Source organism: Amaranthus tricolor, chromosome 17 (assembly GCF_026212465.1).
Source record: "Amaranthus tricolor cultivar Red isolate AtriRed21 chromosome 17, ASM2621246v1, whole genome shotgun sequence".
NCBI lineage: Eukaryota > Viridiplantae > Streptophyta > Magnoliopsida > Caryophyllales > Amaranthaceae > Amaranthus > Amaranthus tricolor.
Genome location: NC_080063.1, coordinates 5,692,850 through 5,720,174, shown reverse-complemented (window position 1 = coordinate 5,720,174; position 27,325 = coordinate 5,692,850). Strand labels below are relative to the sequence as shown.

The following is a 27,325-nucleotide window of genomic DNA, read 5'->3' as shown; positions in this document are numbered from 1 at the left end:
AGAACAAATAATGGTAGTCATTGACTCATGAGGATCAAAGAAATAAGAGCCATAAAAATTTCAATATTCTATACTACATTATTCTTCCAAAGAATGATATTGCCCATCATGATTGTAATAAAATGCATTTCTAGTTGAAACTTTATATAAATTTCTAAATAAAATGAATGTTGAGGATGTAAATTTCTTTCATATTATTATTTATATGTTAAAAAAACATAAAAATATCTAATTAATCACAACTATATGTATGAGGTGATTTCACTGTAAAACGCTTCTTATACACAGAGTAATATTTTGAGGTTATCTTATTAAGAGATAATCTCTTACAAGAAGAGTTGGTAATAATTGAAAATTTGAAGAGTTGGTAATAATTGAAAATTGAATTGAATAAGCAAAAAAATATAAAAAAATTGACAAAATAGCCAAAGTTTCAAAATATTTCCCAAGATAACTAGTTTTTTCCCAAAGCAAAGGTCCGGCTTTTTCGCTGTTACTAACAACGAACAGAGAAGCTTGGTCAAAAAAAGTCAAAGTCTTTATTCGCTGTTACTAACAGCGAACAAGGATTTTGACCCTTTTTTGACCAAACTTCTTTGTTCGCCGTTAGTAACAACGAATAACTAGTTGAAGCTATTTTTTTTCCTTTTTTTAATTTGACGAATAATCTATCCCAGATATCGAGACTACATTACCTTTTAAATTTGTGAGGCCTCAAAATTTGAAGCCCAAGCTTTAATTTATGGATCTTACTAGCCAGCGTATCCAAAGAGTTTAATAATAAGGTTACAAATCAATTTAAATTGCAAACTTAGAAAATAATCCTCAAAATAGACCAATAATCTATTTTTGAGGCGTCAACAAGAAAAAATATCGAGTCATCATAAAAAATAACTAAAAACATATTAAATTTTAACGTAAAAATTGATAATCTAAAACTGAAAAAAATCAACAAATTTGAGAAAACATGTCAAAACAAGTTGGGCATAATGCATTTCAAAACTAAAAAGTTTAATTTTTACCATCTATAAGGATATTACTTTCATCTCCTCCTCTTATAGGAATATTCCTTATCTTGAAATAAAATAATTACTATTCTCTTTTTTTGTAAAAACCATGATCTTAGAAAATGTGTTATGCTTACTCTCCAACTCTTTGTTTACAGTTGTTGTAATATTTTTTGTTTATCTCTTCATTTTCATATTTTTATCTAATGATCTAGGACGTAATCCTAAACGCAAAGAATACGAATACAAAGGGATTATTTGCTTTATTTTTTATCTATATTTTAAAAATCGATTTAAATTTTATTTTATTTTGAAAAAAAGATAAATAAATTCAAAAGGGAAATCAAATAATAAAATTCAGTTACCAATGAAAACGAAAAGAGATGGATTCGAAACTTGGTACGAATAACTCGTACTACAGTTTAGCAATCCGACACCATCATCTACTCAACCATTGCTCCCCGTTAAAAGTAGTAATAGTCAAATATTAAATAAATAATTTCAAAAAATTCAAAAATTATGCAAAAAATATGTAATAAACTCAATTAATTAGACTAAAATAATAAATAACAAAATTAATAAAAGATAATTGTATCTCGTCACTAGTGTTATAATCGTAGTTTGTCCGCCGTAGAAGAAAGCGAACTATGAAAACTTTGTACCACCAGAACAACTTTTAGCCATTATTACATATTCACTCTCTATTTTTGGATTATGAAATCTTAAAAACCATGTTTGAAAAATCTGTTAATGTTGCATCAACCTAAAGAGTTTAAGTTATGCAACCCCATTCTTCAAATTCTGGGTGCGTCTCTGTCTGTCTCTGGTATAAGTGAAGCGTAGTATCAGAAACTGCAAGGCTTTTAGAACATAGTATCAGATCAGCAAAAGAGCTTCATCAACAGGCTTCAAGAGCAGACCAATCTATATAAGGTTGTGACTTGTGAATAAGGAATAAAAGAAAAAAGAATAGGCCAATCAGCAACAGAAAAGATGCAATAGGGATTAATAGGAAACAATTGAAAAGATGCAGACCAATCTATTCCCTTTTCATAGCCATTTGCATGGTAGCTATTGTTTCTCCTATTACATTCTTGTTGTAATGAACGGAAGTATGGTATAATTATTTTTCATGTTTTGAGCAGTACAAAGCTTTTCTTTGTAAAATAAAGACGTAAAGCAGAATAGAGGATCTGAAAAACTTACCCAGTGAAATGGACATCCTCTCATGAAGTCTGAAGCACTCGAGTGCGATATTCACCAAGAGCCCAAATAGGGAAGATGTTTCCATATGCAGCATATGTTATTGTGCAGGTTCTACTAAGAATACCAATGGTTTCCTACAACAGAAAGCAATCATAATGTCAGAGTTGGATATCAAATTTCTGAAACAACACCATGAGTTAGTATATCACAATCTTCTTGGTAGTCAACTAGCCAAGGATTGAGAATTGATCAAAACTTTTGCTAAAGACAGTCTAGGTTGCATATACATGAAGTGAGATACCGCTATGACTTGATATTTGGTGATAATGGTTTACGAAGGGGTAATTGAGTAACTTGGAGGATAAGTTAGTTTTAAGTTGTAGTTTTCTTATAAATAAAAGAAATTAGAGGCTCATTAATATCATGAAAATTGTAATACATTTGTTGGATGGGTTTTACTCATTTTAGGAGATCTCAAACTTCTCGAAGTGTTGATCTATCTTTTATAATCTTCCTTTAATCATCAATTTTATAGTATAATCTCTCTTTTTGTCCTTTTAATCTTTCAATTCCAATTTTACTGTTTTAGAGAATTAATCGGGTCATAGCAGATACATTCGGTTACATGGATCACATAATACAAAAGAAATGCAGAAAAATAACCTGCTGTGGAAAATCTCCATTTGGCATCTGAGAATTGATCAAAACTTTTGCTGCACGGTGCAATGGTTCAGGATCTCTTTTGGCCTGCACAAACAACATACATTAGCGACAAACATTTTCACATCCGAAGACCAACTATTGTAATATGTGCATGACGAGCATCAAGTTTTATTGGCTAAGTCAAAGTAATAATCAATACTCTCTACAGCAGAATTAAAGTGTAGTGATTTTCTTATCTGCAGGAAATTGTGTAAAGTCATATTAACAATTTATTGTAGGAAAGTGCTATGACTTGATATTTAGGTTTATGAAAGGGCAAAATACTAATTGTCATATTAGAGAAAACTTGACGAATAAGTTAGTTTTAAGTGATAATTTGAAGCAATTATGAATAGCTCACAACGTGGTAATAAAATAGAAGAGCATAATTGCATCATGACGATGATAAAGCCCATTGAACCTCCATGTGCTAAACCTAATAAACGTGCTGATCATGGCTTGGATGAAGAAGACCAACTTCAAAATGGAATAAACATGAAAATAAAAGCAAGACAAAGCCTAGAGGGAACAAGGGACAGACATCCAGCAGCATACAAACAGAACAGAAGGCTGTTCCGCAGCCTACAAGCAATAAAACCAACAGAACATTCAGTTGACGACCAGCCCACCTTGCAAGCATCGAAACGTATAACCTGGTGTATGTTTGAGCGTGGGAATTCAAAGAATGGCATCTTTAGACATGAAAGAAGAAGCCAAGACCCAGAGATCACACGGAGAGTCATCAAAAAACCCACAAGAACAGCTGCAAGGTCTCGCACTCGTCAGTTTCTGGACAAAGGCTGATGTCAGAATACTTGGGCTATTTTTCATGTTTCTGTTTTGTTTTTTTTATATTGCACGTGTTTAATAAATAGGCACGGGTAGTTAAGTTTGTTAAGCCTCCCCAAACTAGCCGTTGATAGCTCTCTATATAAGGGCATCCTCATTGTATCATAAACTTCAGTTTTGGTTTTTAATGAAAAGTTCATTCCAGTAATTGAGAGCAATTACAATCTGAGTGTTGTCTTTGTGAGTGAAGCAAAGGTAGTATTCAGCCATTTTCCACGAAGGTTGAGAGAGTGAATCTCGACTTTAGTGTGAGGAGGAGGCCAGGAACCGAGTGAAGGTTCATTGTCACCATCCACAACATAGAACCATTCATCCGAATTGTTCTTGTCACCCTTCTGTTTTCATACAAAACAGAAGGTTTGGGTTGTTCTGCGTGTGTCAAGAGTGGTCTTGGCAACGTTCTTGAAGGCATATAGCGGGTTCTTGGATCGACCATCCCCATACTCGCATCATAATTTTAATATAAATAAGGGGAATTAGAGACCCATAATCATCAAGAAATCAGTAAACATATTATGGGTGGGTTTTATACTCATTAGGAGATTTCAAGCGTCTCGAATAGCTTGATCTATCGTTTCTTGTTATGCTTTTAGGGTTTTAATCCTTCTTTTATCATCCAATCAATAGTATAATTTCTCTTATATCATTTTATTCTTTTATTCTCAATTTACTGTTTTAGTTCAATTTATTAGTTCATAGCAGAAAGGTAGAGGGTTTGTTGATTAATTGTTGCCAAAGAAATGTACCTGCCCAGCGTCAATAAGAGCCAGCATAGCCCACCCTGTATTCACTAAATGAGATTTTTTACCCTCGAGATTTGTATAAACCTGTAAAAGATTTGAAGGCACAAGTGGCAGTAAGTGTGGTGTAATAAGTGACAACGACTGGACCCTCAAGTTTAAATAACTACTTAAGATGGAGAACCTGAGGCTTTCAATTACAGAAAATTAGTAAATTACCAGCTTACCAACTCAAGCTCTGCTTGTCATCCAAGACATATACTAATTAAAAGATACCAAAAAAAACCTCACGTTGGTCACAACCTCTCTCTCTCCCTCCCTCCGCGGCACCAGAAAATAGGAGGAACACTAAATGCCCCATAATTTCAAATGATCCTTTTAACATAAGAATATGTTTCTATTTTTTCCGAAACTCAAACCTTATTTCGGCATGAAAGATGGCTCTCTCCCCAGCCACCAGAGGCAAGTTGTTTAGATAATAAAAAGTCGCATGCTTTACGAATGCTTGGACAGTTGTCATAGTTTTTTCCAGCAGCAACCAATCCTTTGATCCCAAACCATGTTGCATATGTGAAGCAAACTGCCCAGGATCCATACCTATTAAAAACCTCTCAATAAATCCTCAAGGAATCCAATAAAGCAGCAATACATTTGGCATGTTTACATGAGATATAAGGTGTTAGATAATCAGTACTAGTATGCACCTTACGCCAGAGAACAGAAAAAGGAAAAGTAAACTAACCATGAGCCATCTGCTGCTTGTTGCTTTTCAATGAACCTGACTGCCTGTTTGATGCTTTTCTGTATCTCTTCTCCCCTATGACCAGGATACGATCTTCTGAATGATACTAGGGCTTCAATAGCAGAGCAAGTACACTCGACATAACTACAAAAAAAATACATTCACAACTTGATCAAAGTCATTGCGACAAGCCGATTTGGCATCACAACTTCTACGGCCCGTTTGGTATATGGTACTAGAGGGCGGTAATGGTAATAAAATTAAGTAATGAAAAATTTGGTTGTTTGGATGCCTTCAATGGTAATGGATGGTAATAAAATAAGGAAATGAAATTACCAAAAAGGGCCATTTTTATTACCATCAAACAACCTGGTATTAGGCGGTAATGGTAATGAAGTATTACTGTGGTAATAAAATAAGGTAATGTTGTTTCGAGCTAAAGAAAAAAAATAATGAAGAAAAAAAGGGTAATGTATGTAATTATCGAAAAAAATATTATTATTAAAAAAAAATCATTAGATATAATAATTTAGATACAATAATGCTTTTAGATACAAATATACAATAATGAAACTAAAAGTCATTACCATTTTTTATTACTAACAACCAAATGCAATCAATCGAATATTATCTTCCATTACCATTCTTTAGTCATGCACACCAAACAAAAGAATCTTCATTATCAATTCTCATATCCATTCCTTCATTACTATTGCCATTACAACATTTCATTTCCATTACTTCATTACCATCAACCAAACGGGCCGCTAGAGTAAATAAGGACAGCTTTCACAGCTATACAGATACAATGAAAGAACTCTTTACTTACGGAGAATCAATGAAATTATCAGCAAAATTTTCTGCTGGGTTAAGTAACTGAAATAAAAAAACAAAAATAAATGAGATTTCTGGAACTGAGCAAGTCAATGAGGCTCTATATAAGCTGTAAAAAAAGTCACTTCACTAGACAAGGAAATTCAGTCAGGAGCCGGAACTTTGCCCTGCCTTTCACATTTATAAAGTCGTGGAATCATACATCTGAGCGCAAGTAATATATATGCACATCTCTAGAAGACTTTATATCACAATAAAGAAGGGTCCTGACCATTCATAAAAAATCAAAATTCCATCGGGTCATAACAACCAGTAGTCATAGAGAATCCACACCACACATGCGGTAGCTCCGAAGCATACGATGAAAGAATTCAAATTCACAAAAATATTAATAATAAATAATTAAAAAAAAAACAACTATAATGTAGCAAATGTATTTTTTCAATCTATCATTATATAAGTCTCTGGTCTGAACTTTAAGCAACAATATCAACAATGTCAGAGCCTTAATCCAAAAATATTAGAGCCGACTACATGCACCAATATATCAGTTCCAATGGTCGTCCACATGGATTCTTCTTCACCATTTATTCCAATTTTCTGCCATCTCAATTGGTAAGTCTATGTCATTCATATACTTTTCCACTCTTATCCTCCAAGTCATCTTCGGTCTTCCTTGCTCTCTTTTTAAGTCTCCCAAGCTTCAAATTTCTATATTCCTTATTGTTTCACTAATTCTTCATCCTTGCACATACCCAAACCATCTTAAACGATTTTCTTTCATCTTTTTCCCAATATTTGCAACTCTTAAACCCTTTCTTGTATCACCGTATAGAATTATATCCCTCAAAGTATGCCCACTCATCCATCAAAGCATTCGCATTTTCGCTACTCCTAACTTCTACTATGATCCATTCTAAAAGCCTAATATTATAATAAAATATATATTTATCGAAAACTATAAAACAAATCTCAATTAACAAATGTAGATTAGAAAAGAAATTGGGATAAAATAGGACTTACATGCTACAAAATACTCCCTCCGTTCTTTTTTATTCTTCTCGTTTACTTTTGCACAGTTTTCAAGATAAATTTTGAGCCTCAATATCTTAAAATACGCATCATAAAAATTATATCTTATCTTCTATATATGTCTCAAAAACCTTAACCAAATTTCTCTCTCTTTAAAGTGAAATATTCTAAACGAGAAGAACATTAGAGAACGGAGGAACGGAGGAAGTAACAAAAAGTAAATAAATTAGGTGATTAGATTGCACTCCCTTTCTCCCCCATGGCTTTTGCCACAAGTACAATCCTTGTGAAATCCAAGAAAAGTGGGTAAAAAGACATGCTTTAAGGGGACGTGGGAGAAATGTGTGGTTGTCTCCAATCTTTTTCAGACCTCAATCTTTTGGGATTATGGCTTTGACATTGTTCTTATGGGAAAAATATATAGATGAGATAAAAAGATAAGTTAAATGTGTGGATGAAAATTGAAAAAAGTGTATTGGCCATAGCCAAAAATTTACATGTAGTAAAATCTATATAACATGCAAAAATGGAAAATGTAGCAAAAGTCAAGAGACAAAGGGAATATCATTGTATGAACTAATGACCTTTCTTTTTTAGGTTGTACTCCTAGTTTTTTATATAAATCTTAAGATCCCAAACAAATGCAGAATTACGCAACCATTACTACAGAGTAGAATGCATTACTCTGATTTATCCTCCATAATCTTCTACAGTCCCAGTCTCCCAGATAATAATACATTACATATGAATTTGAAGAAAAATCAACAAAATAAACAAAACCGAGACTATACCTCCACCCAATGGTAGGTACGTGAAAGTTCATATGTCGAAAAACCTCCATTAAGGTTCTGTGACAAGAATAAGAATTAGAGTTATTATCATAAACAAAAATAATGCATTCAATATAACAAAATTGGAATATTTGAATTGATAGAAATTGATTCCCAGTCAACAAGGAGTAAATACAATAATTATTCATGAAAGTAGAAAAACACATTAACATGCTAAATGTGTTCATGTTCACATATGCTTCTTATTGAACAAACATCGCCTAAACATAGATGAGATCTATGTTCAAATTGGGTCATGGTAGGAGCTTAAATCATGTAACCAGGTTGAGAGGAGCTGAGAATGGGTAGGCGGAAGGTGGCTATGACTCCTCGCCAGCCTAAAGACGACTCATGTTTGTGTTCCGGAAGGGTTGGTGTCCCGTTTCCAGCAAGAAATCCATAAGCCACGCAGAAGCTACAAACGACTCACTGGTTCAAACGGAATGACTTGTCACCAGAAAACCTAGCAGCAATGAGTAGAGGAAGAAACTAGCAATGACCTGTCGCCTCGTTCTGGAAGAGGCACTATTCTGTAAAACTAGTCTTTGAATCTATTGTAGTTAGTTTAGGAGTCTTAATATCATAAAGTTTATACCTTGTCTTTAGATTTCATTCGATTATTATGTTATGGATTTCTTATAAACCCCCCTTACAACATATTAGTAATTAGAAGAGTAAGAAGCGTTTCTGCGCAAATAATCTCAAGAAGCTGGACAATGGTGGATTGACATTAATTACCTGTAGAGAAAGAATGATGTTTACTGCATCATACAGATGCTTCTCTTTTAAAGGATCACCAATCATATTTGAATGAAAATTTGACAATAAAAGCACAGCCTGGAAAGGAGGAAAACTTTAGACCTTAAAAAGCTTATTTAAGATGAACCTTGAATTTCGCTAAATTATTATTACCTTTAGTACTTCAGAGGTAGAATCGGAGATGGACCATCTATGATCAGCAGTTGAGAAAGGCCACGCCCCTTTTGAGATATGGCGATGCCAGTAACTAAGATCACCAGGGTTATCTTCCCTAACCTTCAGGCAGTAGAAATTGATTAAAACGAGAATAAGAATCAATTATGAGAATTACGAGACCCAATGAGTTGCTACAATAAAAAATATATATCAAAATCTCTCACTTTGCCTTTTGTTTTCTGTTCGGTAAAATCCTCCTCAGCCACCCAAGGCACCATGACAATGCAACCTCAAACCCCTTCCAACCTCGCCTCATAGCTCTGTGGATGCTTGTCTATACTCGATACCCTATGCGGTCTCTTCTAAATTCTGCTGTAGTTCAATGTTCTCATTTCTTACCAGTAATCCCCCCCCCCCCCCCCCCAATAAGATCCTTTATTAGCTATAAAATTTCCAGGCCAAGGTCTGGTAAGCATTAATATGGGAAGAGTATCATCATAGACAACATCATTATCATACATCACTCCAACGACATTACTCTTGCTACTTCTTAACTTAACAAAAATTTACTAAATTTGAGCTGAAATCGTTTGCAAGACTTGTTTCTATTATGATTATCTGTAGCAAGTAGAAGGCTATGAATGCTGGATAGGGGCTTAGACACAAGTATCAATCAACTTAAGACTAAAATTTATAAATTGGGGAGACTGGACACAGGTACAGCAACACAATATCAAAGGAACATATTCATTGTTTGAATGATTGCGTGTGCTTTTCACGTTCCAAATTCTTACACATTTTCAGTAAAGTTACTGATAGTTCTTGTCTAAATTTTGATCTCAAGCCCATTGATGAGCTAACGTTACATGATTATGCTTCTCTTTCCATCATTGATTTTCACATTTCACCATGTGTTTTAGGACCACCGATTTGTCTGCTTAAACTTGAAGCGTCGAAGAAGGAATCCAAAGTATTTCAAACTCTGGCTGCCGTGTGTGTCACGCATGGGTCCACAAGAAACTAGATAACAATAAAGTATCAATCCTACACTCGCTGTTAGATATAAATATACAATGTCCTTCAATAGTTCAGGGCAGTGGCTGAAGTACCAAGAGAAGAGGGTTGGTAAGATCTACAGGGGGAAGGTTCAACTGACACAAAAGACAGAATATACCAAAAACTTGCAGCAGGTGCCCTTGTAACATTGTGCAACAATTAGTTAACATTTGTGCATCATTTACATTTGATGTCATAGGGGTTGAATTCCATGTATCAAAATCAGACAATAATTTGAAATTTTAAAGCCAATTTCGTGAAAGAATTTATGATATCATACCTGTGAATTCTCGAAAAACGTAAGTGCTTTTTTAAGAGTAGTAATATATTCTTCAGAAAGATTTGTAGCAAGAATTGCTTGAACACTAAATGCGGTATCCCATAATTGACTACCATTGTAACTCTGCATTAAACAAACATGGCCTCAGCAAAAAGAAATTTAGTTTGTATATAAGATATAATGAAGACTAGGTTGATAAACATGTGATCTGCAAATAAGTACTGACAAAAAAAGGTGACCTGCATTTTCATGCCATCCTCAGCCATCCAAAGGTAATCATAAATTCGAGGAATATGTAACTTGAATGCTTCAGAATTTGGATTTTCTACCCAACAACAAAGCATATTCAACGCCTGCAAGCAATTGTTTCTGGTTCAAATGTAAAACGAGAAGTTCAATTTTGTGGAAAATACAATTAGCACTATATATCTATATGATCAGACGATTTAGAAAGAAAATAAACAAATTTAAACAGGTATCATTTACAAAAATCAATTGTCATTATTGAAATGAATTCAACTCTAAGAACAATACTGAGCACATCTGCACATGTCAATTAGTGAGCTGTTTCTTCAAAGTTTTAATAAAATCATTTCTTAAAATTTCAAAAACAAAATAGAAAGCCGCCACGATCCGTAGTCCTTTTAGCTTAGACACTAAAAAGGCTAAGAGAAGTCCCAATTCAAACCTTGCTAACAGGCCCAACACATATATATTGGGTATTCTCATCATCATAGTGTATTTGTTCCATGACAGATGAGAGTGCTTTCTCTCTCAACATCTTCCCTGGCCATCGCTTCAAAATTGGTTCAACCATTTTGTGAAGAAATTCCCAAAGTACATCCAGCACCCAAGGGCGAGGATAGTACAGATCTTCCTGCACATAATATCAATTGATCTCAGAGTCACACTACTAACATGCAATACCCCATGATTAGTGAAATTGAATATGATTGACAGCACTGCGTCGTTTCTAGAAGCCTGAAGAGGTAAATTCCAGCTAAGCCTCCTTAAAAATCAATTACACGAATATTTACCGCACTTTTTTTTCATTCCCGCTTACCTGTGCACATTCATTACGAGCTCTGTTCCAATCTACATCATGATATGAAACATTGTACAGCTCCCTTCGCAGTGACCTAATTATTGGTGTAATAGGACCGACAAATTGCTTTCCATATAAGTATGACATAGGCAAATAAACCATTCGACAGTGACACCACAGTCTACCTGCAGATTCAATTGAGAAAATAATTAATAAACTTAAGGAGTATTGACCATCAAGTTTTATGCAATTGTGTTTACACTGAACAGGTTAATGTACACAAAAGAAACAGTAATGTTCTCACTTAATAAACTTTGATCCTATAAAATCATGGGAAAAATTCTGAAGCAGGAAACTCGTACAAAGGATTGCATAGTTTGCTTTAAACCTGGATGAATAGGAAGAAAATATGGCAGAAGACACATCTCAGGAAGCATTGGATTATTACCAGCCCAATCAAATACCCCAAGTACCTGTTGATCATCAATCTTGAATTATATAAATGTTTTGAGCATAAGAATCGGGTTACTGATCAAAAAAGAAAAAGATCAAGAACAGAACCGAAAGCCAACATTTCCCGATTGAAGTTATTGCGGTAGCACTTCCATGTTCCAAAATCCAATTGCGTCCACTCTCCATGGCTCCATCACCATCATCAGGTCCTTCACCAAGCAACCTTAACGTAACATATACCAAGGCAGTACCAAACATGGTACTGTGACCTTCAATGTGAAAACCCCACCCGCCATCCCTATTCTACAATAAAAATTACCAGTAATACGTTGTCATTACACTGGAGGACAGTTCAAGTAAATCTATATCTATATTATGAAGTTATGGTTTTGTGGCATAAGTACCACTCACAATTTAGGGTGGTAAAGTCATACATGTACCAGAGGAAAGTCTATAAAAAACAAATAGTGTTAATATTAAGTTATAAGGAAAAGGTATTTTCTTTGAAGAACGAAGTTACAAACTCTTTGTCTACTGTCTCAAAGAACAATCTAAGTACATTGTTCCCTTTTTTGCATCCAAATAGCATATATCCAAACCTGGTTGTTGCTCAAAGGGTATTTAATAAACTATAAGGAAAACATATTGATATCATGCCAGAAGGATTATAACTGATCTCTTATTCCAGTTACATCAACATAAATTGTTCTAGCATGACGGGCTTGGACAAGAAAGCGGAAAAAATATAATAAAATAAATATTAAATACATGTAATGATACACGTACATATTTTCTTAAGTCTGGGTAAAAGAAAGGATCACAAGATGCAACCATTAGTTTCTTTACTTATGTGTCACCCTAGTCCTTGTCTATACCATTGCTGCAATAAAAATTGCATTTTTACAATGAGCAAGACATGTAATTTATTAGTGACATAAAGGATTGGAATTTTCAAGAACATGTCAATAGAAACGAAGTGAAGGAAGAGGATATATAAGGATGATCACTGATATTGATGTTCTTAGTTGTATATTAGTATTAAAGATAGGAGAAAATAGTGTACTACGTTTATTAGCAACGATCTCGCACATTGATTTCTTACGATTCATGCAGCCATTATTGTGATTAGGTATTGACATTGTGTTTTACGGGGGTCAAATATTAACATCTTCCATTGTATATTAATTACTATATACAAACATATATAATCATGTGCGCTCATGTTGGATCTGTCTCAATGTATAATTATAAATTATCAAATCTTCAAATTTCATTTAGTATTTGAAACTAGTAATACTAAAGGTCAAAGTCATATGTTGAAGAGCAATAAAGAAAACTAATGCTTATAACTTCCTCACCTGATGATTGTACAGGTAGCGACACATTTCCTGTTGATGCTGTTTCGATAAGACAGTATTTAGAGCCCCAGAAACTGACAATGCAATTACCTAATACAGAAACGAAAGGATTCATCCTTAATCCAGGTTGTAAATGGCTTCACACTACAAGCTCTGAAAATGTTTTGACAGCCATTACAGTGTATGAAGATACTTGAAGAAGGATTACCTTCATTTATCCATCGAAAATAAAAATCAGAAACACTATTTGCTTACCAATCCAGGCATTAAGAAAATCGGACCACCATAATCACTGGGCCAGTGCCCATCATGTGCCTGGAGAGAGCAATAATAGTTGAGAGCCCTTTTTAGAGTAATTTTAACAATGTCATCTGTTATTGCATCGTCATCTTTAACCTTGACTTGCGGTAAGACCACAGTACATGGATTTTCCCTTGTAAGCTACAGTTTGTACCAGAAACAGCGAGATATGGAATAAAGTCAGATAGGCTAGTTTAGAAAAACATTGAGATTTAACATACAGTCCAAAGAAGAAAAAGCTAGTCAATCTCACTATGTAATAGCACATATAAAATTGAATTTCCATAAAGAAGCCTGATGATGTTAGCCACCGACGAACAACTCTATTTAATAGGTCACAAACAGAATTCATTTCTAACTTAGTTGTAGTATACATAGAGCTTTATTTCTCACATATTATTATCTAAAAATTTATAGCATATCAAAGAATTCGCCAATTCGGATGAAGGCTTTAAAATTGTGTCGCTGTGGCCAATATATGTGTAACCAAGAATATTGTCCTTGGTAAATTTGTGCGTATCCAGCCCTACGAAACAAGTAGTACTTATTATCAGAACAGAGCTAGCTCACCTCTCAATTTCACAATCATGAACACCTCTCAATTTCATCACACATTTAGATATGAGCTAAGTAGAAAATACAATTCATTGCTTACGCCTTACGCTATAAAATTTGCTTATCCCACAGGCTAGACACAATGAAAGGTTTACATTTATGGTCTACAGTAGGTGGAGTGATTGAACTATCCATTAATTAAGGATTAGGAAATCCACCAAACACTTATATCTCGGAATATAGACATTAAACACCACACAAAGTGCCAAATTGAAAAACATTGTACTACTTGCAACTTTCAATTCTATTCACTTGCAAAGTTCAAGACAATGCTATATGACTTCAACACACTATCTTAACACAGAACACTCATCTTACTGTAACACTCCATTTATTCATGGACCAAACAGTTGCTATCAACATACTAACACAAATGCAATTTATGCACACTTGCTGAGCACGCAACAAAAAAACTAGAGTTTTAGAAGAGCTTGCTCTCTTCCACGAACACAAATAGCAAATGCAATTCACGCCACCCATGTCCATGCTCCACCTCGGAAATTATCTTTGCATTAGTACCATCCCTGCCATTTTCACAATTGTAAATCACCTTAACTTGTTTGTAAAGCCTCTTCAAAACAAATAAAGGACCTAAAAATCCTCTCCTCATGGATCAAAAGAGAACTGTTGAACATGTTGACTCATAATCCCATTGAGTCTCTTAATGATGTTTAGCGTGGAGGTATATGGTGATTTAAGGGTGTAGTTGAAGTCTTGATGAAACTATGTATATTATGTCTGAATCCCTGATGCTCACTCGACCCTCTGCTCAGCCTGCACATGTCACTCGACCAGGTCGAGCAAACTAGTTGAAGCTATTGATCTCTCACTCGATTGGCTGCTCGACCTCATAATGTCTCTTGAGGGGTCGAGCGAAAAATGTCGAGGCTACTGTCTTATATTTGCGTGGGCTGTTATTTCATATAGTGAGATATTTGTTATACCTTATTTCCAAAGCGTATAAAAGGCTCATGTACATCATTTATAACATCAAGGATGATCATTTGATCTAATCAATTAGAAATTAAGAGTATGAGTGCCACAATTAGAGTTTGGATTATACATTGTAATCAAGAAAGTAGTGTAACATGATTCTCCAGTTAATTTATTTTTTGGATTCGCAATTCGCTCAAAATGACCCTAAAACAGTCCAAAACCGACCATAAACTGCTTTTTTTGATTTGCATTTCGCAAAGAGATTAGTAAATCATGTGACTGTGCAAGAAACTGCCAATCAATAATATTCATTCAATAGTTTTGGGTGGGGTTTTATAGTCTAATATCACATTGATATTAGGATTTTTCCACCTTCCAATTTTGATTGTTCTTTCTTTAGTTTTTGATATTCTTTATTCATTCTTTTGTTAAGTATCTTCATCTACAATTGCCAAATTATTCTTGCAGGAACCCAACAACACCCCAAACTCAACCAATACTTGCATACACTATAAACTAAACAAACACTCACAATTATTTGATAATCTATCAATCAAATAAACAATGACTTAAAACTTAAAATGATTAGTTGATTTTAGTGTCATATGATCCGTTAATCTCCGGTGAATTGCGATTCGAAAAAGGCAAATTATGGATTTATTGTCTATTTTGGACTATTTTTTAGTCATTATGAGCAAATTGCAAATTTAAAGCAAATTAGGTGGCAAATTATGTTACAAATTAATTTAAGTTATTTTTCTATAACTTATTTTCAGCATATGTGCAAGTTGAATAAATCTAGTGACATGAGAATAAAATTATGCTATGTTTGAAACGACAATTTTGGGAAATATAAAATCAGCTCAAACTTAGTATTTGGCAAATTTAAAAAGTTCAAATTTGAATGAGTAAATCCTAAAAGTTGAGAATTTAAAAATAACATTTTAAATAGAATCTACTTCAAATGCCTTATTTGTAATTTCAGAATTAAAACCTAAAATTTGAAAAGAATTACTCCCTTGTTACTAAGGATGACCAGACCCATATTTAAGGGTTTGGATCCACCTTTCTTTGGACCCTAAAAAATAGGGTCGAATCTGGGTCTATAATATTAGGGTTCGATTCTGGATTCGGGTCCATGTCTTCTAGACCCGGACCCGACTTGTAGACCCAAGTTATAAATATTTTAAAAAATAGTATTGATTTCCAACTTCCCAAGCTGCTGACTTGCTATATCATGTATATTATGTATATTAAAAAAATAGTATATGAAAATGTTTTAAAAAACAAAAAATAAAATGGTGTAGGTCTATACTCTGTACTTTGTAGCCGTGTATGTAACACCCCCAAAATAGGTCGAACTTTTGAAAACACCATTAATGAAAAACATGAACCAAAACCTACTTATGGGAGTGTTACCGCCACACCTATTTCTAATAAAATAAATGTAAGGCTTAACAACTAAGAAATAACTTAATAACTTTAAATTCACCAAAGGGTCTTACAACATAAGAAAAGACCGAAACGCAAATTATGTCCATATAAAATTTAAACAACGTAAGGTAAAATTTAAACTGAAATACGACTCTAATAAAAGCTACGTTTCTAAGTGATCCTCACTCCACGATTCCCACGCAATCAATAACCTGCAACATAAGAATGCAAGAAAAACAAAGGAAAAACTCCCAAAATCAAGAAATTGAGTAATTCCAACTCCATCCCATAAAACGATTAAGTTTAAAAAATAATTTAAGAAATAAAATATAATCAAATTGAAATAATTTTAGAAAATAAAATATAGCGGAGTTAAAAAATACAATTTGTGAAAACAATATATATAATATCACATAAACCAATTTATTAATTTGATATTTAATAATGACAAATACATAATCAATTTTTAATTTGAGGGAACGAGAACGCCAACAGGCCGAGGCTTTACCCTATACCTACTTCATCAAGAGGTCGTCACCCCAAATAATTCAAGGCCAGCAGAGTAGTCTCAGGGAGCCCTAGTGTGCACACCCCTTCTACTTGAATCACAACAAATAGAAGGAAGACCAAACATCGTATCAAGTATCAGAAATAATAATACCTGTCGGCAGCTATACTAACCAAACAGGACAACCTGTTCATCACCCTTATACTTGGATCACAACAAATATAAGAGCTTCATTTCCCTCGTGTTACACTTTACGTGATTTAATATAATTTAATAATTAGTCGCGTGCACACAAACATATAATCAAACATATATTATACATTTTATTTTATAATCATAAATTTTCTCAATAAATATATATATCTCAGCAATATCTAACTGAAATCTCATTTTTCAAATCACCATTTTAATATCAATTGGTGGCTAGGAATTAATATTATAAATATTTTTCCTTTAAATTCAATCGCATTTAAAATCATTATTAAAATAACAACATAACTTTCATCAAAATAATAATATTATAAATATTTTTCTATCAAATTAAATCGCATCTAATTTCGTTATCGAAATAATAATATAAATTTTATCGAAATAATAATTATAAATTCAAGTTTTACAAAAAAAAGAAAATAATAGTAAAGATAATTTGAGAATATATAAAAAACAATATCATACGAAATAATATCATATAATATCATGCATTTGAGAGTATTTTGTAGGGGAAAAGAAAGTGTGAACAATAATGTGAATGAATTAAGGGTAATTGGTTTAATTTATAGTAGGTAAGTGAGGTTAGTTATAAGATTTAGAGGGAGAAGTGGGAAGTTATTTGTTAATGGGGAGTTATTATTTTTTATTTTTATTTATTTATTTATTATTTTTTTTTTAATTTCTGAAATTTGATTTTTTTTTTATAAAAAAACGAAAATTACAGTGTACTTATCAGTTATCACGTTAATTTGGAACCCCAACTTCCAAGTCTGCCTTTTCAAATTTCTCTCACCATATGGGCATTTTAATTTTCCAGATCTAAAACCTAAAAAAATAAGTTTTTTTCACTTCTGCTCAGTGTCGTGTTGTCTTCTTCATTTAAAGTTGTTTGCAATGCCGCCATTTTTAGTCCTCGCTTCTTCCTTAATCAGTCCAGTTTAATTTGGAACATTGAGTAATTTAAGACTTTGTACGATTGTATCACTTTATGTAGTTTGAGACTCCACCGTATTTGGTTGAAAACGCTTTAGAAATTTTGATGAATAGAAGAAAATTGCATGATATATTTTTTTATAGTTTTTTAGAAAAAAAAATTCCTTTTGGATCCCTAAATCCGCCAGACCCTAGAGTTTGGGTCAAGGTTCAAAAATTTTAGACCCTAAAAGTTTGAATCTGAATTTGAATCTTGAAACAAAAATAAGGTCTGGATCTGGGTTTGGCTGGACTCGACCAAGATCCAACCCATAATCATCCCCACTTGTTAACACACAATGTTAGCTAATTCATCAATGAGCCAATTGCTCGAAAACAGAAGGTAAATTTAAGGCATTGGTGGATGTTATCATTCAATACATCAAAGAAACGGACAGCGACGGGTAAACCAATTTTCTAAATATACTTTTCCCTAGGGCTAGCAAATTCTCCCTTTTTAAGCTCAAAAACCCATTCAACAATGGCGAATGAAGTAGTACTATTAGAAATCTGGGTAAGTGCAAAACCCATTCAACTTCTCCCTCTTTAAGCTCAAAAACCCATTCTATTATTGTTCAGTATATTGATGAGAGTAGTACAATTAGTTGTTATACTTTGCTTCATTTGTTGAATTTTTTTGACTTTTAACTATAAAGTATACAACTATTTAGTAAGTTATTTTAGATTATGATGTGATATAATGAGCACAGTAGGGCTTAAAGTTTCTAACTTTATCCCTTAAAACACCTAAGACCTTTGGTAGGGGTGTTCTATGCAAACAAACAAACAAACACTTCAATAACTAGCAATGATGAACAATAAGAAAGAAAGCAATAAACAAAGACAAAAGATTTACGAGGTTCACTCTAATATGGGCTACGTCCTCAGTGGTGGTTAGCTTGATTGTATTATGTGAAGGATCAATGGAGTTCTCAAAAACTCTTACAATGGAGTAATACACTTGGAGAAGAAGAAAAGAGAAAGAGAGGGTTTATGTTTGACTAGGATTTTGAATCACTTATAGAGTGAGTGTGAGTGTAGGGACTCCTATTTATACTAGAAGTCATTTACAAATGATTGGGAGAAGGCCCAAAATAAAACATTCTCGTATAAGCTTATCGCGCAAGAAACAGAGTGTGCTGCTGGGCCTCGCTCGACCGGTCGAGTAAAATGAGGTCCTGGTCGAGCGGATCAATTCCTGGTCGAGCGGATCAATTCTTGGTCGAGCGGAGGATCAGAACATACAGCTACTGACTTGGTCGAGCTTATTCACTCGATCGAGCAGAAGTGTATACCAGTCGAGCAGCTCCTAAACACCTCTCTACATCATCATACACATACCCACACACATCCATACACCATCACACATCATCATACTCCATTGGTGCACTCAAAGCCACACCAAAACTCTAACATGATGATTTGTGAAAACTAATTATGAAATGTGAATGTTTATTAAGAAATGATACAATGAATTGAAAAATGGGTCACATGACCCAAAGTGTATGGGTCACATGAATTGAAAAACCCGTTGCAATTCTGATTCCAAATTAGCATCAACTGAAGAGAATCAAGCTGATGAAGTTGAAGAAGATGAAGCATTTAAGTTGTTTGAGGTTAAAGTTTTGATTTTTCACTCTTTTTAATTGTTTTTCCTATATACTGTTGAATTCTATTAAAAAAAAGGGAGTTACTAAATTTTGCCGCCTATTTTTATTTTATCGCCACCCCTCCAAATGAAATTACGAATTTGCCCCTGAATTTAAAAAAATTACAATTTTTCCACTCCCTACAAATTTCTTATTTATAATATTAATAATAATAATAATAATAATAATAATAATAATATCAATAACAACAATAATAATAATAATAATTAACTTTTTTATATTCTTCAAAAATAATAATAATAATAATAATAATAATAATAATAATAATAATAATAATTAACTTTTTTATATTCTTCAAAAAGAATATAAATAAAATTAATAATAATAACAGTAATAATAATAATAATAATAATAATAATAATAATAACAATAATAAAATTAAAAATAATAATTATTATTCAAAAAGAAAAAAAAAGTTTGAATCTCCCAGAACCGGGCGATTGGACCCCGATTCAATCGCCAAAAAAGTGGCGATTGAACCGGAGTCCAATCGCCCAATTTTGGGCGATTCACTTTTTTTTTTTTTTTTGGACAATTTATATTAATAATAATAATAATAATAATAATAATAATATTGGTTTTCTTGGCATTCCAAGTCGTGGTTATGTAAAAGTTGTTTAATTCTAGAAACATCACGCAGGGCAACCAAGCGTCACCTACTCACTACAGGGTGGAGTGTATTTGTCAGTTCCAAGAAGCTAGTAGCTGGTGATGCATTTATTATTACCCGATTCTTATTTGTCGCCACCGTTTTCATTTTATCGCCACCCCCACTCGAATGAAATTACGAATTTGCCCCTTGAATTTAAAAAATTACAACTTTGCCAATGGACTTAAAATTTCTTATTTTTATACTAATAATAATAATAATAATAATAATAATAATAATTAAAAAAATAAATTAAAATATAATAATTAAAACAAAAATGAAAATTTAATAATAATAATAATAACAATCACAATAATAATAATAATAATAATAATAATATAAATAAAATTAATAAAATTATTTTTAAAAAAATAAAAAAAAATTAATAATAATCGCAAAAAAAGTGCGGCTGCACCTAGGTCGAGTCGCACAAAACGTGCGACTGTAGTCGCACGTTTTGTGCGACTCGACCTAGGTACAGTCGCGTGCAACTGGTTTTTTTTTTTTTTTTTGAATTTCGAATTATAAAGTTTTTTTATTTAATTAATTTATTTTTTAAGTTACTTTTATTTAAATAATAATAATAATAATAATAATAATAATAATAATAATAATAATAATAATAATAATAACAATAATAATAATAATAATAATAATAATAATAATAATAATAATAACAATAATAATAATAATTATAACAAAAATATTAATAATAATAATAATAATAATAATAATAATAATAATAACAACAATAATAATATAAATAAAATTAATAAAATTTTTAAAAAAAACAAAAAAAATAATACCAGTCGCACAAAAAGTGCGACTGCACCTAGGTCGAGTCGCACAAAACGTGCGACTACAGTCGCACGTTTTGTGCGACTCGACCTACGAACAGTCGCGTGCAACTGGTTTTTTTATTTTATTTTTTTTTTTAATTTCGAATTATAAAATTTCTTTTGTTTAATTAATTTATTTTTTAAGTTAATTTTATTTAAATAATAATAATAATAATAATAATAATTATTATTATTATTATTATTATTATTATTATTATTATTATAATAACAATAATAATAATAATTATAATAACAATAATAATAATAATAATAACAATAATTAATATAAATAAAAATAATAAAAAAAAAATTTTAAAAAAATACCAGTCGCACAAAATGTGCGACTATACCTAGGTCCAGTCGCACTTTTTGTGCGACTGGTACTAAATATTTTTTTTTTTGAAATTTTTGTTTAATTAATTTATTTTTTAAGTTATTGTTATTTAAATAAATGTTGTAATAAATTATTTTATTTTATTAGTGTTATTAACTCAAATGGCAAATTTGTAAATTTTTTAAGTTCAGTGTAAATTCGTAATTTCATTAGAAGGGGATTGCGATAAAATGAAAAGGGTGGCGACAAATAATAATGCCCTATTATTATTATTATTATAAATTTTCCAAAAAGAAAAAAAAATGAATGCCCAAAATTGGGCGATCGAACCCCGGTTCAATCGCCACTGTTTTGGCGATTGAACCGGGGTCCAATCGCCCGGTTCTGGGCGATTCAAACTTTTTTCTTCTTTTTGAATAATAATTATTATTTTTAATTTTATTATTATTGTTATTATTATTATTATTATTACTATTATTATTAATTTTATTTATATTCTTTTTGAAGAATATAAAAAAGTTAATTATTATTATTATTGTTGTCATTGATATTATTATTATTATTTTTAGTTTTATTTTTATTACTACATTATAAATAAGAAATTTGTAGGAAGTGACAAAATTGTAATTTTTTAAAAATTAGGAACAAATTCGTAATTTCATTTGGAGGGGGATGATGATAAAATGAAAAGGGTGGCAAAATTTAAGAATTGGGAAAAAAAGTTGGCATCTTGATAAGATAATGTTGCTCCACAAAATGATATTCTCAACTCATTTGGGCTTGCTAATTTATCAAAATTATCGGTCAAAACTTTACAAGTCGAAAGTCGCTGTTATTTACGGTGACTTGACCATTGACCAGTTAAAGTTTTATTTTACTGTTAGTAACAACGACATATAGCTTGACTAAAATTTTGACCATTTCTTTATAATCGCTGTTAATATTTTGGGGCCAAAGACGCTTATTTTAGGAATAAAGTTTTGTGGAAGCTTATTTTTTAATTAAAGTTTTTAAAAAATCTTTTTTTTTCAAATTTTCAGAATAATATGGGTCAAATGACCTGAAAAACCCAAATGATTTCAAACAAAAAAAAAGTGTGTTTTTAGGAGGTTAACCCGACCTACTACAAATCAGGTCGGGATTTTAATTTTTAACCCGTTTAATTAAACAGGTCAAGTTCGGATCAAGGGTCAATCATTTATATATGATCCGAACCTGAAAATCACCCAACCGATCTGTTTGACAACCCTACAGTTTTCCCACTAGTATAGTTCGCAGATCTAAGTTTAGCCATTACAAGTTTTCCAATTAATAATGAGCAAAACAAAATACTAGCACAATTAACAAAAAGATGATAATCTGTAAATCAAATCAAAAAATACATGAAAAGTCAACAGCTAAATCAAAACCTCAAACAACATAGTGATTTCACACTTCATGTGTTCATACTTGATATTGATTAGCAAAATTACCTGCAATCGCATAAGTAAATCTGAACTTTGCTTCTGCTCAAATCGATGCTTCCGAAAATTTTCTCGAGCCTCCTCAACTTCTCTAATGTTGTCAGAAGTTCCAAAATCAGGGTCAAATTCCCAAATCTGCCTTCCGACATGATTGTTTGTAGTCCTTAACCATGGATCATCACCTTCTGCTATCTTCAACTTCCACATCTCTATCAATATTTACATTTACAAGGTAAATGTTAAACTAAACCTGAAACTGCTAATATGCCTGACTGAAACGGTGCAATTTCTCAATATTTTTATCCCGCCAAAAGAATATGTGTACCATTTTTTTATTATTAAACTTTGCAACCGTGTCACTCCTTATATAATAATAGATTTTCTTTTTATTTGGTCGTCACCTTTTATATAATAAATTTTTAAAATTGCCTTAATTGCTTTTCAAATCTTTAATTTTTAATATTTTTCTAAAAATTCTCTTCGAACACTCGTTAAATTAAAACAAGTTAAACTTAAAATCGTAATAATGTTTTTTTAGACTTAGAAGGCAAATATATAGAGTAAAAAACAATTAATTTTTTCTAAAGAGTTAACTATAGGGAAGCTTCAACTCTGTTTATTAAATACAAATTTCGCTATGTTTCAAATTCATTTTAGTCTATGATTTTAGAATTTTCATAGTTTAACTAGTTTTTATATGATAAATAATTTGCTAACATATCGACAATTTAGCCCCATAACTCAAAATCTTGGCTTCGAAAATATGTATCACTTTTATCGTATAAAGTTACGGCGATAACGTTATGAGTTTGATTCTCACTGTCCTTCCTCTAGAACTTTCTTCTCTCATCCTACTCAAATAAAAATATAAATTTTCAAATGAAATGATCTTACAACATAATCATTTTTATTGGGTAGATCCAACATATATTTTCATTTTAAAATTAATCACTCATAACCTTAATGTGATCACTTGCAATCTTGATTAATTATAAGCTTAAAGTAATTATTTTTTTATGGTATTAAAATGATTACTTATAACCAGGATGGTGAAGGCCAGTGCAAACAAGCAATTTAAACAAGAATATACAAAATTTACAATAGCAACAATGTCAAAGCCTTACCCAAAAGATCATCGTCTGCTACGTGTGATCCAATATATTAGTTTTGATCATTGTCTACATGGATTCTTGTTCTCTATTCATTTCATGATTTTCTACCATATCTATTTGTAAGTTTAGGTTATTCATATCATTTTTCACTCCTATCCTCTAAGTCATCTTCGTTCTTTCTTGCCCTCTTTTTAAGTTTTTTAGTTCAAGAATTCTATCTTTTTTATTGGTTCGCTAATAACATGTCTTTGCTCATGCATGAACCATCTTAAACATTTCTCGTTCTTACTTTTCTCAATGTTTACAACTCCAATTCTTTCTTATATATTCGTTTTGAATTATATCTCTCAAGGTATGCTTACTCATCCATCAAAGCATTTGCATTTTCCTACGCTTATCTTTCAACTATGATCCTTTTTAAAAGCCCAACATTCTGATCCATATAGTAGTAATGGTCTAATGGTCGTTCAACAAAACTTTCCCTTTAACTTTACTTGCACACCTCGATTATGTAATATTCTATTAGTCACTCTTTAATTTTGCCAACCACACTTGATCCTATTAGTCACATCTTGTTGGATCTCCCAACTACTTTGAAAAATGAACCCAAGGTATTTGAAGCATCCATTTCAAGCGACTTCTTTCTCTTCTAGCTTTATATGTAGTGTCTCATGTATTCTCATTTGTGTAAAAATTACACTCTATGTACTCTTTCTTGATCCGACTTAATTTGAAATCTCGAGATTCCAACTCTTATCTCTATCGTTCTAATTTAGCATTACTCCCTCTACAGTCTCATTTACAAGACAATGTCATCAGCAAACAACATGAACCAGGACACATCTTCTATTGTCGGGTCTCAAGCTCACATAAAGGAAGAGGGTGAGCGGTAGCTTAGTGACAACTAACTCAATAAAACTTAGTCACATCGATCCCATGATCCTAAACCAAAAATCATCATACAAAATTTTAATCAATGAAAATATTAAAATATTTATTATTGTATTTTTTTGTGCTATCACCCATCCATCTTTTGTAATTTTTTTGTCCTAACTCGCACATTGGTAGGTATTTTACCAAGCAAAGTAGTTGTTTCATATCATTTATGTATGATTGATTATGTGAAATTTGATATTTTTAAAATAAAATAGGTGTTATATGGAGCAAAATATATGTTATATATCTTCTAAATTGGGATTTATAAGTTGGCAATAGATCTTATTTAAGTTGGCATTTATAATTATATAAATTGAGATTATATTTATTGGATGTTGACATTAAATCTGATAGATGTTGCATGTTTTTTAGTTTACATTTGCATTAGGTCTAAAAATTGGCTTCAAATATATTATAAGTTGGCATTATATAAATTGGCATTTAATATGTGTGAAATTGGTTTTATGTTTGTTTTAAGTTGATAGTTATTCTGTTGTAATTTTGGGATTAGGTTTATTGTAAGTTGATATTATATTTTTATAAATTGGCATTCAATATATTCTAAGTTTTTTTTTTTTCTGTATGTGTAAGTTGACATTATATAAATAGACATTAGATTTAGTATAAATAGGCTTTAAGTTGATATAAATATGCACTAGAGCTTGTGTAAATTGGGTTTAAATATGCTTTAAGCGGGAAAATTTTTTTTTTGTTTTAATTTGACACTGTATAACATATAAGTTGGTATTAGTATAATTTAATTTGGCATTAGATATATTATAAGTTGGCATCAAGACTGATGTAAATTGGCATTAGGTCTAATGTAAGTTGGTTTTGTATCTATTGTAAGTTGGTATTGAGTTTGATATAAGGTGGTATTTAATCTGAGGTAAATTGGGATCAAGTCTGATATAAGTGGTTATTAGGTCTGATGTAAGCTGGCATTAGGTTTGATATAAGTTGACATTAAGTCTGATGTAATCTGACATTAAGAATACTATCATTTAATATAATTAAACTGAAATTGTAAAATAACCATATCAATAGCGGATGATATAAGTATACTGTAAGTAGGAATTAAGCCTGCTATAAGTAGGCATTAAGAATAATGTAAGTTGGCATTAAGTATATTGTAATATATATATATATATATATATATATATATATATATATATATATATATATATATATATATATATATATATATATATATATATATATATATATATATATATATATATATATGATTATTCTTGTTAATATTTGTTTATGTCACTTAATGTTATTTTTATGATTGTTTTGTATACACAGGGTTGACAAAGACATCTATACTAATGAAAAACACATCTCTTCTTGTGTAATGGTAAAGAAGAGATCAAGCTTACATCTGCATAGATTGTTGCTGTGAATCAAATAGGCTTCAATGATTGTTAATGGTTCGAAGAAAATCAAAGCAAAAAAATACATCTCAAAGAAGAAGTAGTGTGTAGGGGATTCAATAAAAAAACAATTTGATTGTGTGTATTATTAAGAAAATTTATGATTATTAAATTATGTGAAATCGTTATTGTTATTATTTCTATATTTTATGACAAAGATTTTGTGTATTTTAAATCCTTTTACATTTTAAGGATTTTGTATTTTAATGTCTACTTATATCATCCTTAATGCTTATTTATAGTATACTTAATGCCTAATTGATCAGACTTAATGTCAACTTACATTAGATTTAATTCCAACTTACAACACACTTAATGCCTACTTACATAAGACTTAATGCCAACTTATAGTACACTTAATACCTTCTTATATGATCTTAATGTAAATTTATATTATATTTATGTTTAATACTTAATACCTACTTATATCATATCTAATACCAACTTATAGCACACTTTATTGCCTACTTACATCAAGCTTAATGCCAAATTACATTAGATTTAATGCTAACTTCCAACACACTTAATACCTACTTACATCAGACTTAATGCCAATTTACATCAAACTTAATGCCAATTTACAACAAACTTAATGCCAATTTACATCAGGCTTAATGCCAATTTATATCGGACTTATTGCCTACTTACATCAAAATTAATGCCAACTTACACCATACTTAATGCCAGCTTACAACACACTTAATACCTACTTACACTCGACTTAATACCAACTTATAGTACACTTAATACATACACTTAATACATGCCAACTTACATGAGACTTACTGCTTACTTACATAAAACGTAATGCCAACTTACATCATACTTAATGCTAACTTACAACACACTTAATACCTAC

The 27,325-nt window shown here is 31.5% G+C and overlaps 1 protein-coding gene across 5 annotated transcripts; it reads right to left on the bottom strand.

The window, feature by feature from the left end:
* Nucleotides 1-1,540: 1,540 nt before the first annotated feature.
* On the bottom strand, nucleotides 1,541-23,301 carry LOC130804770 (cycloartenol Synthase-like). Of its 5 annotated transcripts, none has more exons than XM_057669360.1 (19): nucleotides 22,989-23,301; nucleotides 13,305-13,490; nucleotides 13,050-13,139; nucleotides 11,800-11,994; nucleotides 11,627-11,711; nucleotides 11,257-11,423; nucleotides 10,882-11,070; nucleotides 10,433-10,546; nucleotides 10,194-10,316; nucleotides 8,855-8,977; nucleotides 8,681-8,779; nucleotides 7,904-7,960; nucleotides 6,076-6,122; nucleotides 5,247-5,390; nucleotides 4,924-5,101; nucleotides 4,511-4,591; nucleotides 2,877-2,960; nucleotides 2,214-2,347; nucleotides 1,541-1,947 (listed from the first exon to the last, which is right to left on the bottom strand). In XM_057669360.1, the coding sequence occupies exons 1-18, from the start codon at nucleotides 23,184-23,186 to the stop codon at nucleotides 2,234-2,236; spliced, it is 2,274 nt and encodes a 757-aa protein (XP_057525343.1). In that variant the 5' UTR covers nucleotides 23,187-23,301; the 3' UTR covers nucleotides 1,541-1,947; nucleotides 2,214-2,233. The 5 variants fall into 5 exon arrangements, with proteins under 5 accessions (XP_057525343.1, XP_057525344.1, XP_057525341.1 ...); XM_057669361.1 differs by having other exon boundaries at nucleotides 1,541-1,913; XM_057669358.1 differs by having other exon boundaries at nucleotides 1,541-1,867.
* Between the last annotated feature and the right edge of the window lie 4,024 nt (nucleotides 23,302-27,325).